Here is a 14719-nt window from a genome sequence, read left to right as displayed (position 1 = left end):
TTATATATTTGGGATATAGGTACCTTGCATGAACCTCTACCTTTTTGATGAGGTTTGAGGTCACTGGGGTCCAGGTCACCGAGGCTAACAATAGATTTTCTCAAGGTCTAACTTTTTTCCATGTCAGTTAAACCATATTTCGACAAAGCATCATTGGGGAGCATCCATCAGTTTTACTGATATCCTTGTTTATCAACTAAGAATGAAACCAGGCATGGTATTGTTAATTTTTACATTAGAAATATCGGTACAGAGAACTTCAACAAAATTGTCTCTTTTAAGGATGTCATCTCCAACATTGCTGAGCTGTACATAGTTTGGACCGATGTGCAGAAAAACTTTATAAGTAAATTTAGTTGTTGTTAAGTGGTAAAGTTAAATATATTTGTAGATTTTATTTACGTGTTATTATCAATTTTGATTCAAAAGTGATCATACTAGTTATTTTCTGTGATCATGCGTGGATTAATGTGGATTATTTTACCAATACCAACACATTTTCTTTTTACTTGATGCCTTCCAACAGTTTGTTAAGATTATCAATGAGTAAATATTGTGACGTCATTTCTGAGCAAAATAATTTAAAATATCAATAATATTCATTTCTATTTTTCATAGTTAATCGCGCTTTATAAATTACTTGTTTTATCTAGAATACATCTGAAAAAATGAAATAAATAATTACCAGTATTTTTTTCAATGTTTTGTAAGAAGTTACTTTTGTTTGGAAAGCAGTGTTTTTTTATAAAGAAGATGTGTGCATTATACCTATGTTTTAAGCGCTGTAACTTTAACTTTGTTAAGCTTAAACGCATGTTTTACTCTTGATGCTTAATACATGCGATCTGTGGTTGATATTTTAAGGTTACCTGAAGGACTATAGGGACGTCTTTGAGATGGTTCTTGAGGGAGAAAAAAAAGTGGAGCGGGCAAAGGAAAACTTGGTAGGCTGTTAATCTATACTCAAGATATGGCATACAAATATGTGTATAAACTGAATGAAACTGGCAAAAAAAATCAAGGCAGTTAATCTATACTCAAGATATGGCATACAAATATGTGTAGAAACTGAATGTAACTGGAAGGAAAAAAAATAGACATTTAATTTATAATACTATGTATAAAAGGTTAATATATCAATCGGTAACTTTACCATGAGTGTTGCAAGTCTGAAGGTTCTAATCAATTGTGAAAGTAGTGAAAGTAAAACCAAATAATTGCAACCTTTCAGCAAAACTTAATGTTATGAAATATACCGTAAAATGTCCTGTATTACTATCAATCATAAAATGTGCAAGGAGCAACCTTTTTGAAAGTGGACATTAGTGGAAATATTCATTGTATAATAACATAGTAGTCAAAATTGGATGAATAAATTATGTGCTGTGGTTTTCAATGTAATAACTAACATAAATCAGTGAAAAAATCGATCAACATAGAAACAAAATCAGAACAAATACTTGACATGTCTACTGTGTGGTTTCTTTCACTCTTTCAAGATTGAAATTATTAAGAGTGGTTTAGTTTGCATTAATACATTGTACGACTTCAAATGATAGACTGGAATCTGATTTAGTACATACTATTATTGAAATGGTTAGGTAATATGTTCATTTATTTTTTGAAGAAAATATATTCATTCAGGAAACAATTCTTACAACATATATCTGATTGTTTATAGCATTTACTTCAGTTTTAAGTGTTGTTATTCACTGGTTATTGATGCAAAATATATATTTTTTATAATTTAAGTACGCTTGTTATTTGATTGTGTTGTTTTCAGGATTACTGTTCAGAGAAAGAAAGCAAATTTAGACTAGAGCTTAAAAAGTGTGGCAAAGTAAGTAAGATCACCCCATCTAGACTTAGGGCCTATGGTCTTCATTTTAGTTTAGTTGGGTTGATATGGTGGCTGATTGATTTGCGAAACTAATGCATATGTTAGTTGCTTAATTCATATGTGGGAAAATTATTTAAACTGTATTCAAAGAATTAATGTCTGTCTTCGCTTTGAAAACCTGTAAAATGGAAGTGTTAACTTTTTGTTTGATAAATCTATTAACAAGATATTTGTCAGCCTTTTTAACGAGGCATATAGTAATCTCATTATATGGGCCTTGTTCTGAGAAAACTGAGCTTAATGCATGTGCGTAAAGTGTCATCCCAGATTAGTCAGATAATCAGGGAAGACACTTTCCGTCTTAACTTGATTTTCGGTAAGGAGGGACTTCCTTGAAACTAAAAATGCCATAAAAGCGAAAAGTGTCGTCCCTGATCAGCCTGTGCGGTCATATGTCTGTCACTCTGTCTATCAGCCTGTGCGGTCATATGTCTGTCACTCTGTCTATCCTCAGCCTGTGTGGTCATATGTCTGTCACTCTGTCTATCAGCCTGTGTGGTCATATGTCTGTCACTCTGTCTATCAGCCTGTGTGGTCATATGTCTGTCACTCTGTCTATCCTTATGCATTCTTTCCATCTGTGCTCCATTCAGTCTTGCTTCTTGTGTAAAGTAAAACTTGGGCAGTTTTCAAGGGACTAATTTTATTACTAAATCTTGAGTTTTAACTGAGTTCTACATAGTTTGTTATGCATGTGTAGATCATTAATCCTTAAGAAATGAACAGATTAATATATTTAATTTAGATTTGACATTATTATCTTCATTTTCAAGGGAATCATGAATAGTTCATGTCATGATAATTAACACTAAGAGGTTTGGCTAATCAAAACATAATTTTGTTTTGTTTATGCTGTTTTGCGCTAAACAATAAGATTTTTTAACCAGGTTTTCCAAAGGAAAAAACTGGTTATTAGATTGGCGAATGCGGGCGGGCTGGCTGGCTGGCTGGCTGGCTGGCTGGCGGGCTGGCGGGCGGGCGGAACAAGCTTGTCCGGGCCATAACTATGTCGTTCATTGTCAGATTTTAAAATCATTTGGCACATTTGTTCACCATCATTGGACGGTGTGTCGCGCGAAATAATTACGTCGATATCTCCAAGGTCAAGGTCACACTTTGAGTTCAAAGGTCAAAAATGGCCATAAATGAGCTTGTCCGAGCCATAACTATGTCGTTCATTGTCAGATTTTAAAATCATTTGGCACATTTGTTCACCATCATTGGACGGTGTGTCGCGCGAAATAATTACGTCGATATCTCCAAGGTCAAGGTCACACTTTGAGTTCAAAGGTCAAAAATGGCCATAAATGTCCCTTGAGATATAACCTTCATATTTGGTATGCATGTGTATATGGACAAGGCCTTTCCATACGCACAACAATTTTGACCCCTGTGACCTTGACCTTGAAGTAGGGGTCTGCGTTTAGGTTTCAAAATCTGCGTTTAGGTTTCGAAAAATGCTCTTAACTTCTATGTCCCTTGAGATATAACCTTCATATATAACCTTCAAATAAAAATTTGATAATATAACCAATATTACTGCCAAAATTAAGGTTTGAGACCAATAACCACATATAAATCATCTAGCCTGAATCAGTGAAAAAAAAAACGAAATTCGCACAACTCAACCATCCTCGTTTCAGAATTTCATTATCCCCAAAAGAGTATATTAATTTAAAGAAAATTATATACAAAATAGCACAAACAAATTGTACCTTAAAGCATCTTTATTTATTCATACTTGGTCATGCAAAAAACTTTCATTTTAGGGACTTTTTAGCTCACCTGTTCAGGTGAGCTTTTTTCATCGGTCTTTGTCCGTCGTCTGTCCGTCCGTCGTCCACATTCGGTTTGTAAACACTCTTGAGGCCTTATTTATTGTCTGATCTTCATGAAACTTGGTCAGAAGATTTGTCCCAATAATACCTCGATCGATTTCGATACTGGGTCATGCTGGGTCAAAAACAAGGTCACTAGGCCAAAAAAAAGAAAAACCTTATAAACACTGTAGAAGTCACATTTCATGCCCAATTTTCATGTTACTTTGTCAAAAAAAAATTCTTAATGAAATGTTGGTTGAGTTTAAAAGTGGTTCCGGTCCGTTGGAAAAAATGGCCGCCAGTGGGCGGGGCAGTTTTCCTTATTTGGCTATAGAGAAACCTTGTAAACACTCTAGAGGCCACATTTCTTGTCCGATCTTCATGAAACTTGGTCAGACGATTAATCCAAACGAGACCTCGATCGAGTTTGAAACTGGGTCATGCTGGGTCAAAAACAAAGTCACTAGGTCCAAAAAAAGAAAAACCTTGTAAACACTGTAGAAGTCACATTTCATGCCCAATCTTCTTGCAACTTTGTCAAAATGATTGTCTTAATGATTTGTTGGTTGAGTTCAAAAGTGGTTTCGGTCCGTTGAAAAACATTGCCGCCAGTGGGCGGGGCAGTTTTCCTTATTTGGCTATAAAGAAACCTTGTGAACACCCTAGAAGTCACAATTTGTGCCCAATCATCATGAAACTTGGTCAAAACATTGGTTGTATTGATATCTCGGACGAGTTGAAAATGGTCCAGATCGTTGAAAAAACATTCGGGGCGGGGCAGTTTTCTCAATATGTATATAGTGAAAACATGTTAACATTTTAGAAGTCACATTTTTGGTCCAATCTTTGTGAAATTTGGTCAGACTATTAATTTTGTTTCCTAGATATGTGAGTTAAGTTTGAAAATGGTTCCAGTCCTTTGAAAAACATGTCTGCCAGGGTAATGCGACAGTTTTCCTTATATTTATATAGAAAAAAAGGCTTGTGAACAGTCAAGAAGTCATATTTTTTGCCCAATCATCATGAAACTTGGTCAAAACATTGGTTTTGTTGATATATGGACAAGAGCAAATTGGTCCATATCTGTGGAAAAACATGGCCGCCAGCGGACGGGGCAGTTTTCTCTATATGTTTATAGTGAAAACATGTGAACACTCTAGAAGTCCCATTTGTGGCCCAATTTTCATGAAATTTGGTAAGAACATTTGTTTCCTAGAAACAAGAGTTGAGTTTGATAATGGTTCCGGTCCGATGAAAATTATGGCTGCCAGGGGGGGGGGGGCGCATTTTCCTCATATTTATTTAGTATAAAAAGCTTGTGAACACTCTAGAAGTCACATTTTTTGCTCATTCATCATAAAAATTGATGAAAGCATTGTTTTTTTTTATATCTCAGATGAGTTCGAATGGTCCCGATTGGTCTAAAAACATGGCCGCCGGGGGTGGGGGGATGGGGCAGTTTTCCTTATATGACTAAAAAGAAACCTTGTGAACACTCTAGAAGTTACATTTTTTGCTAATCATTGTGAGACTAAGTCAAGATATTGGTTTTATTGATATCTCGGACAAATTGGAAAATGGCTCAAATCGGTGAAAAAAACACACTTTTAAGAGGTTTTAGGATCGGTCTTTGTCTGTCGTCCGTCCCTTCATCCAAATTTGGTTTGTAAACACTCTAGCATTCACATTTCTCAAGCATTCTTTATCAAAGTTGCTGATAAGCTATATGGCCACAAGATCTCAGTCAAGTTTGATAATGAGCAAAATCGCATAATAAATGCCAGAATTATTGCTCCTTGATTGTCAAAATTTTCATTCCAGGTTTTTTTTTAGAGAAAGGGGAAGACGCTGGACGCTGGGTGAAAGGGGAAAAAAAGAGTGCGAAAGAGACATATTAGGGGAAAAAATAAAAACTGTTCATTTCAATGTCTATAACTCATCAAAAGAGGCTTGTCTCCGTCCTTTTTGTTCTTAAACACATTTAACACGTATTAAAGTCAAAGTCCTTAATTAAGTTGCAGGTGTAGATCTAATTATGGGAAATGTTTTCAACTATATTTCTGTACTGGGGCCGGGGGACGATGTCAATTTTGTGATTTCAATTTCATGACGAATGGGTTGACGATCTTGATCTGCTACAGTATTGGATGGGAAAGGAGCAGCAGCTGCCGATTGTCTACTTTCACTTTCACAATGTTCGATGTTGATTACCTCAGAATCCTGATGGGTTATAACGGTTTTCGATGATTCTTTCTTAAAAAATGCCTCGATGCGTTCAGTATCTTCCAATTCCGAATGTTTTATTTTGTTTGTGTAAGAACGCCAATTGTGAGACATTTTTTTCTGTTTTCACGTTTATATCTTGGCTTGCACATAGCCCGGATGAAAATTCGACTGGTTTCTGGTAATTTATTGACGAAACACCCTTCTCGCGCAAGACCGGTATCCAGTTAAATAGTCACATGATTATTACGATTAGTTGCCCAGTTTACATAACGTTATTTAAGAGCTATATTTAGAATAACTGCGATTCCCAGATTTTTTGTGTTCGTCTGGAGAGAGAGAGAAAGATCGTTGTACATGGTGCAAATTGGATAATTGTCGAATGCCCAAAAATAAAAATAAACATTTCTTTGGAAGAAATATTATATTTTGGTGAAAAATGATATTTTTGGTGGGGAAATTGTATTTTTAGGGGAAAAATTCTGGTAGGGGAAGACGCCGAATATCGGCGTCACTTTCTTAGTAAAAAAAACCCCTGCATTCTATTATACAAAATTCTTGTAAACACTCTAGAGGTCTATATTTTGTTTCAGATTTTATGAATCTGGTCGTAATATTTATTTTTGTAAGCAAAGTTTGATGTTTGGTCATGAGGGGTCAAAATATAGGTCACCAGGTCAAATGTTACAAAAACCTCGTAAACACTCCATATGTCAGAGTTTTGGTTCAATAATGATAAAACTTGACCAGGATGTTTGTCTGGACAATATCTAGGTCAAGTGTGACGTTTTGTAATGTGGGGACAAAATCTAGGTCATCGGGTCTAATCTTACAAAAACCTTGTAAACACACTAGAGGCCATAGTTTTGGTCCAATAATGATGATACTTGACCAGGATGTTTTTCTTAATGTGGGGTCAAAATCTTGGTCACGAGGTCCAAATCTTACAAAAAAACTTGTAAACACATGTAGAATTAGCATTACCAAATGGACAGTACTCAATCAAAATTTATCCTATGCTCACACTGCAAAAGTAAACAGAAGAGAACCAATCTAATATGCACTAGAGTACTGAATTTTCAACTTCTGTAAGCAATGAACAAGGCCTTGTAAAAAAAAGGTGAGCAAACTAGGGCCATCTTTGCCGTCTTGTTAGTGGTTTGCGATGTGTTCTGTGTTATGCATCCTAATGCTATGAATCTTTCACTCCGCACAGGCTAATCAGGGAAAACATTTCCCCTTCTGAACTTTGTTTGCAAAGAAAATACTTCCCATAAACAAAATTACCATAAAACGGAAAAGTGTAAAGTGTTGTGCTTGATTAGCCAGTGTGGCTTATCTGGGATAATATTTTGCCTACATGCATTAAATCCAGTTTTGGGAGTGCAATATTCAAATCTTTTATTTTAAAACTAAAAAAGCTGGTTTTGCTTCTATCACAGAGGGCGCTGCCACGTGAGTTGAGACAGCTGGAATCCCGTGTGGAGTACGCAGTGCAGGCCAAGGAAATGGCTCAGCTAGAGTGTAAGTCTTGCCCATCTCTGTTCATTTCATGTATATGCAATATATTGCTCAGCTAGAGTGTAAGTCCTGCCCATCTCTGTTCATTTCATGTATATACAATATATTGATCAGCTAGAGTGTAAGTCCTGCCCATCTCTGTTCATTTCATGTATATACAATATATTGCTCAGCTAGAGTGTAAGTCCTGCCCATCTCTGTTCATTTCATGTATATACAATATATTGATCAGCTAGAGTGTAAGTCCTGCCCATCTCTGTTCATTTCATGTATATTCAATATATTGATCAGCTAGAGTGTAAGTCTTGCCCATCTCTGTTTATTTCATGTATATGCAATATATTGCTCAGCTAGAGTGTAAGTCTTGCCCATCTCTGTTCATTTCATGTATATACAATATATTGCTCAGCTAAATTGTAAGTCTTGCCCATCTCTGTTCATTTCATGTATTTACAATATATTGCTCAGCTAAATTGTAAGTCTTGACCATCTCTGTTCATTTCATTTATATACAATATATTGCTCAGCTAGAGTGTAAGTCTTGCCCATCTCTGTTCATTTCATGTATATACAAAATATTGCTCAGCTAGAGTGTAAGTCTTGCCCATCTCTGTTCATTTCATGTATATACAATATATTGCTCAGCTAGAGTGTAAGTCTTTCCCATCTCTGTTCATTTAATGTATATACAATATATTGCTCAGCCAGAGTGTAAGTCTTGCCCATCTCTGTTCATTTCATATACAATATATTGCTCAGCCAGAGTGTAAGTCTTGCCCATCTCTGTTCATTTCATGTATATACAATATATTGCTCAGCCAGAGTGTAAGTCTTGCCCATCTCTGTTCATATCATGTATATACAATATATTGCTCAGCTAGAGTGTAAGTCTTGCCCATCTCTGTTCATTTCATGTATATACAATATATTGCTCACCTAGAGTGTAAGTCTTGCCCATCTCTGTTCATTTCATGTATATACAATATATTGCTCAGCTAGAGTGTAAGTCTTTCCCATCTCTTTTTATTTAATGTATATACAATATATTGCTCAGCTAGAGTGTAAGTCTTGCCCATCTCTGTTCATTTCATGTATATACAATATATTGCCCATCTCTGTTCATTTCATGTATATACAATATATTGCTCAGCTAGAGTGTAAGTCTTGCTCATCTCTGTTCATTTCATGTATATACAATATATTGCTCAGCTAGAGTGTAAGTCTTGCCCATCTCTGTTCATTTCATGTATATACAATATATTGCTCAGCTAGAGTGTAAGTCTTGCCCATCTCTGTTCATTTCATGTATATGCAATATATTGCTCAGCTAGAGTGTAAGTCTTGCCCATCTCTGTTCATTTCATGTATATACAATATATTGCTCAGCTAGAGTGTAAGTCTTGCCCATCTCTGTTCATTTCATGTATATACAATATATTGCTCAGCCAGAGTGTAAGTCTTGCCCATCTCTGTTCATTTCATATACAATATATTGCTCAGCCAGAGTGTAAGTCTTGACCATCTCTGTTCATTTCATGTATATACAATATACTTAAAAAGCATTTTAAGTAAAAAGTTTATGTGTGCCAAATACACTTTTTAATGGTGTAAATAACTCTCAGAAAGTTCAGGTGTTAGCTCAATCTAAAGCTCTGAAAATGCCCTTCAGAAAACTCCAATACCCTTTACAAACTCAAGACCCTTTGCAAAACTAGAATAACCTTTACAAAAGTCCTACCCTTTACAAAACTCCAAAACTCTTTTTTTAAATCCAATACTCTTTTACACTCGAATGTCCTTTACAAAATTCCTACCTCTTTACAAAATTCCAATACCCTTTACAGAACTCCTACCCTTTACAAAACTCCAATACCCTTTACAAAACTCCAATACTCTTTTAAAGAACTCCAATTTGTTCCATCTTTCTTGAGTCTTGTTAGTTTATTAAGAAGGAGTGCTGGGACACCCTCCCATGGGTCCACTCATAATGCAGCCTCAGACGCGGTAAAAACCTCACAAAATTTGAAATACACACAGTCTCCTTAGGTGGACAACTGTGAATAGCTGTAGGCTCATTACTGGTACAGGGAACTGCTATAAACTTGACACTTTTGAACAGTGGCATTGTGATTTTCGCATATTCTGCATCTTTCAAAACCTTAATTTTCACAAATTTATGATAAAATTGAAAGAAAAGTATAATGTTTTAAGAAATGTTTCTTTTGTAAGGTGATATGGTTTAGGAGAATTTAACAAATCTTTCACATGATTTGATTCTTTGGGGAATGTTTTTTTTTATAAGTATTTATTTAAATACTTATTCTTGTATGATTATTTTACATTAAGTTCAAATATTGATTGTTGCCAGTGATCGATAGTGAGAAAGAGAATGAGGCTGTGAAACTGATCCGTCTGAAGGAAGGTCTGCTGAAGATGGCAGGAGCCTATGTTGAGATGGGACACAAGGCTGGGCTAATCTTCAGTGCACAGAGGGTATGCCATTGCTGCAATTGTAGAATTAACAAATGATTATAGATGAGCAAATGTTGCTTGGATAAAGATACAATTTATCAAGCGAGGCTGAGAATGATGTGAGGCTAGACTTGCCCATAAACTTCTTCTCCATCCAAAACTCACTTGATATTCTATTTATCCGAGAATCATCCTGTAAATGACATGAACAAATGTAACAAGAGCTGTGTTTGTGAAACACAATGCCCCCTACTGCGCCGCTTTGAAGCTATATATTTGACCTTTGACCTTGAATGATAACCTTGACCTTTCCACCACTCAAAATGTGCAGCTCCATGAGATAAACATGCATGCCAAATATCAATTTGCTATCTTTAATATTGCAAAAGTTATTACCAAGGTTAAAGTTTAGTGACAGACACACACAATGACAAACAGGCCAAAAACAATATACCCCTGATCATTCGATCCGGGGGCATAGAAATTACAAAAAAACAGCAATGACAGAGGTTTTCCATGTTAGCACGGGTTTTTGCTGCTTCTATTCATTTCGTATGATGTCACATTCAAATAAATAGCATTCTTAAAATAATGACCATAATATTATGAGCATTTGCTAAATAAAGCAAAGTATAGAGCTAACATTAAGTTAAGACAATGGGTTATTGTCCGGGCTGAAGTTTAAGTCTCACATTGTATTTGACTTTGACATTTTCATGTTAATACCTTTTTAAAAAGCCAAAACAAGAATTTTTATACCCCCACAAACGAAGTTTAGGGGGGTATATGGGAATGAGCTTGTTGGTTGGTCGGTCGGTCGGTCGGTCGGTCGGTCTGTCTGTCTGTCTGTCTGTCTGTCTGTCTGTCTGTCTGTCTGTCTGTCTGTCTGTCTGTCTGTCTGTCTGTCTGTCTGTCTGTCTGTCTGTCTGTCTGTCTGTCGGTTTGTCGGTCTGTCTGTTTGTCTATCTGTCTGTCTGTCGGTCCGTATAAAGTGTCCGCTCTCTAATTCAAGTTGTTTTCATCCGATCTTCACCAAACTTGGTCAGATGTTGTATCTAGATGATGTCTAGGTCAAGTTCGAATATGGGTCATGCAGGGTCAAAAACTAGGTCACAGGGTCACTTAGTGCACTTTAAACATTGAGCATGATGTCCGCTCTCTAATTCAAGTAGTTTTCATCCGAGCTTCACCAAACTTGGTCAGAAATTGTATCTAGATGATGTCTAGGCCAAGTTCAAACATGGGTCATGCAGATCAAAAACTAGGTCACGGGGTCACTAAGTGCATTTTAAACATTGAGCATGGTGTCAGCTCTCTAATTTAAGTAGTTTTCATCCATTCTTCACCAAACTTGGTCAGAAGTTGTATCTAGATGATGTCTAGGTCAAGTTTGAATATGGGTCATGCCGGGTCAAAAACTAGGTCATTGGGTTACTTTGTGCGTTTTAAACATCCAGCAAGGTGTCCGCTCTCTAATTCAAGTAGTTTTTATCCAATATCTTCACCAAACTTGGTCAGAAGTTGTATCTAGATGATCTCTACGCCAAGTTTGAACATGGGCCGTGTTGGGCCAAAAACTAGGTCACAGGGTCACTTAGTGTGTTTTTTAACATTTAGCATGGTTTCCGCCTCTAATTCAAGTAGTCTTCATCTGATCTTCACCAAAGTTGGCCAGAAGTTTTATCTAGGTGATCTTAAGGCAAAGTTCAAACATGGGCCATGCCAGATCAAAACTAGGTCAAGGGGACACTTAGTACGTTATACACATTCAGCATAGTGTCTGCTCTCTAATTCAAGTAGTTTTCATCCGATCTTCACCACACTTGGTCAGAGGTTGTATCTAGATGATGTGTAGGTCAAGTTTGAACATGGCTATGCCGGGTCAAAAACTAGGTCATGGGATCACTTAGTGCGTTTTAAACATTGCGCATGGTGTCAGCTGTTTTTTGTGATGACAACATGCAAAATATTCTGTGTAAATGCGGCATGTGGGCATACATGCCATACGTCCCGGATTGTCCGGGACAGTCTCGGAAATGAAGAACTTGTCCCGCTGTCCCGGAAATCTGTCAAATGTCCCGGAATGTACAAAATCCATATATACATGTAACTTATGTTACGCTTAACTGCACCTCGAATCTGTGTATATCTGCAGCGTCTCCATGACAATGCCTACCCGGCAGACTACGCTACGTGTCAAAATCGATCAATTAACAGGGGTCCTGTTATCATATCGATTGTCTCACGTTCGCGGTCAAACCGAAAAGGCAGCATTGTTTAATGTGGTTGTTAATTGACTTTTATCTACTACGTCATTATTCCAGCTGCGTAAGGGCAAAGGATAGTTGTTCACACATCTGAAGTCCAACATCGCTGAGTAAAAAATTAAAAGCAGTTTATTTGTGATTGGTTGTAACTTGTATGTATTGTGAATTGATTTGAGTTGACGATCTAACGGTACTGTATTGTTGTATTTTTATTATATAAATGTTATAAATGAATAAAGGCGTATCAACAACTACGCGTTACACACCGGTCTTAATAACAATAACGCAGTGAGGTAACCATCTATGTTTAGAACGCTTACACTGAAAACACGTGGCTTGTATCTAGTAGCGGAAGTAGTAATGTTTAATTTGACGTTAATAGACCAGGTGTATTTCGGATAGGCTTTTGAACTTTTGCAATTAACGATGCGAAACAAAAAAAAAACGTACCAAAAATGCATGTCTTTAAATATCGCTATATTTTATACATGTCCCGGAAAATCGGCAAAAGTCCCGGACAATTTAACTCAATGTCCCGGAATTGGTCTGAAAAATTATGGCATGTATGCATGTGGGCGTATTCGTCACATCTGTGACAAAGCTCTAGTTTTATTAAATTTTTTAAACAAGCAAGCTATTCTTATTGTTTCAGGTCTTTGAGCTTGATTTTGGTAGCCTAGTTTCACAGAAATTGCAAGAGGAATCTTGTTCAAGCTTTAGAAATGTATTCCTCATATTACAATGACTGCATAGGCATTTACATATACACAAGTGTATACATTTTTAGCCTTTGGCCACTCAAAAAATGAAAGTGAAATGAAAATAAGCTAGAAAGGCTTATTACATTTTTATTAAGTAAAATAGCGTTTAGATGCTTTTAAACATATACATGTTTTGAATAAATGATCCCAAAGTATTTTATATTATTTAAGCAAAAAACTATTCATTTGAAAATTTGATCTGAAACTTTTCTCTTAATTACAAGTTTAGATATTTCTTAGGAGATTTGTGCATACAGGCCCAAGTCTGTAGTAATTGTCTTTCAGAATGTGATCATCCAGCTACCAGATGTCCATGGTCAGGAGCTGGAGGCCATTCCATACTCAGGTATGTACATCAAGTGTTGAGTGAGAAACTGTCGGATCTTATATAAAATACTAAAGAGATAAAACATTTTTAGACTTGAACTTTGACATTTTATCGTGCATTTTAATTTCAATTTCTTATTCATAACTACTGTGACAAGCTTTACTAATAACTCTTGCTAAGACTATTGGACTTAGGTTTCAACTGTGTCAATTATGGCTGTAAATGCATTAATTATGCTACTGTAATCTACAACTCTGATCTGTTGTCTGCTTTTGTTAAAATACAATCTATCTATCTATTTACTGCCAAACGCTCTTTTGAGTATTATAGGCAGATATGGACACTTTCGAGTCCGTTTCCTGGGAAGAACCAGTACTATAGAACCATTACCACTATATTTTCAGGTGCAGCTACAACCCGTCACATAGTTGACACAGTAAAAGACAAGATAAAATCATACACACCTTCAAATGGTAAGTATGTTCAATTTTAATTTGTTTTTTACAAACCAGTAAGATACAACAAAAGAGAAAGATAACACCTCTCTGTATGGAACTTCTTAGGTGAATCCATTGTACAATTCAGATTGAGAGCATTAGCAATGTAGGACCTTTGGTTTCTCTTCAAATTCAAATTAGGGTGTACATTGTAGTGGCGTCAGACCCGCCCCCTCCCTACACCGTTGCCGTTCCAGCCCAGAACACAGTGGGCCTGATCAACTCTTCACGGTCCTCCATTGACCGCCCAGACATGTCCGCACCTCAAAGACCCGCCCTGCCAATGGCAAAGGGGCGCCACAGTTGCCCTGAACAGATAACATCCATCCGGGGGTATAGCAGACCTGGCAGCAGCAACAGTGGGTCAAGGTCAGGAAGTGCTGCTTCTGACCTTGACCTTCCCTCTTATAATTCTGTGAACAATTCGATGCGGTTGATCAGTTCTAGTAGTGAGGTTTTCATTCGACGGGGATCCAATGGAAGCTTGCCTAGTGATGACTCTTCTGCCATGGCAACCCGAGAAAGGGCAGCGTCGGACGCCATTGTGCACACTAGCACTGTTCACATTGTGCAGGAGGCTGGTTCTGGTGCAGGGAATGAAAGAATTTTGCGGCAGGTTAACAAAGGTCGAGAGGAGACAGAGCATTCCAGTGGAAACACTGTCACCCATAAGTTATACCCTGATATTAAAATGGATGAAAACACAGTAAGTGATTTAAATTATTTTTTTCTTTTTTTTTTATAATATCAATATACCTTTATGACATATCTAATGTTATAATTTAAAAATATCCCATGCTAAAATCTCTTCTTTTCTTGTTACAAAACTATAAGAGTGGGAGCTAGAGCATGCATGGTATTTTAGTCTTTTTCAAGTATTTGTGTATTTTGTTATACACACAATTTTTCAGTTTATCATCTTTTATTGTT

The 14719-nt window shown here is 36.6% G+C and overlaps 1 protein-coding gene across 2 annotated transcripts in view; it reads left to right on the top strand.

Moving 5' to 3' along the window:
• The window catches only part of LOC127842531 (uncharacterized), a 33252-nt gene that overhangs the window by 12185 nt on the left and 6348 nt on the right, over positions 1 to 14719 (top strand). For both annotated transcript variants that reach the window (XM_052372071.1, XM_052372078.1), the window contains exons 5-12: positions 283 to 346; positions 865 to 944; positions 1784 to 1840; positions 7386 to 7467; positions 9833 to 9957; positions 13250 to 13310; positions 13697 to 13765; positions 13945 to 14495. In XM_052372071.1, the coding sequence (XP_052228031.1) occupies positions 283 to 346; positions 865 to 944; positions 1784 to 1840; positions 7386 to 7467; positions 9833 to 9957; positions 13250 to 13310; positions 13697 to 13765; positions 13945 to 14495 (1089 nt within the window). The remainder of the gene's footprint in view (positions 1 to 282; positions 347 to 864; positions 945 to 1783; positions 1841 to 7385; positions 7468 to 9832; positions 9958 to 13249; positions 13311 to 13696; positions 13766 to 13944; positions 14496 to 14719) is intronic.

The sequence above is a fragment of the Dreissena polymorpha genome, chromosome 1 (assembly GCF_020536995.1).
Source record: "Dreissena polymorpha isolate Duluth1 chromosome 1, UMN_Dpol_1.0, whole genome shotgun sequence".
Classification (NCBI taxonomy): domain Eukaryota; kingdom Metazoa; phylum Mollusca; class Bivalvia; order Myida; family Dreissenidae; genus Dreissena; species Dreissena polymorpha.
Note: the sequence above shows the minus strand (reverse complement) of the source record. Positions and strands in the feature narration are given on the sequence as shown.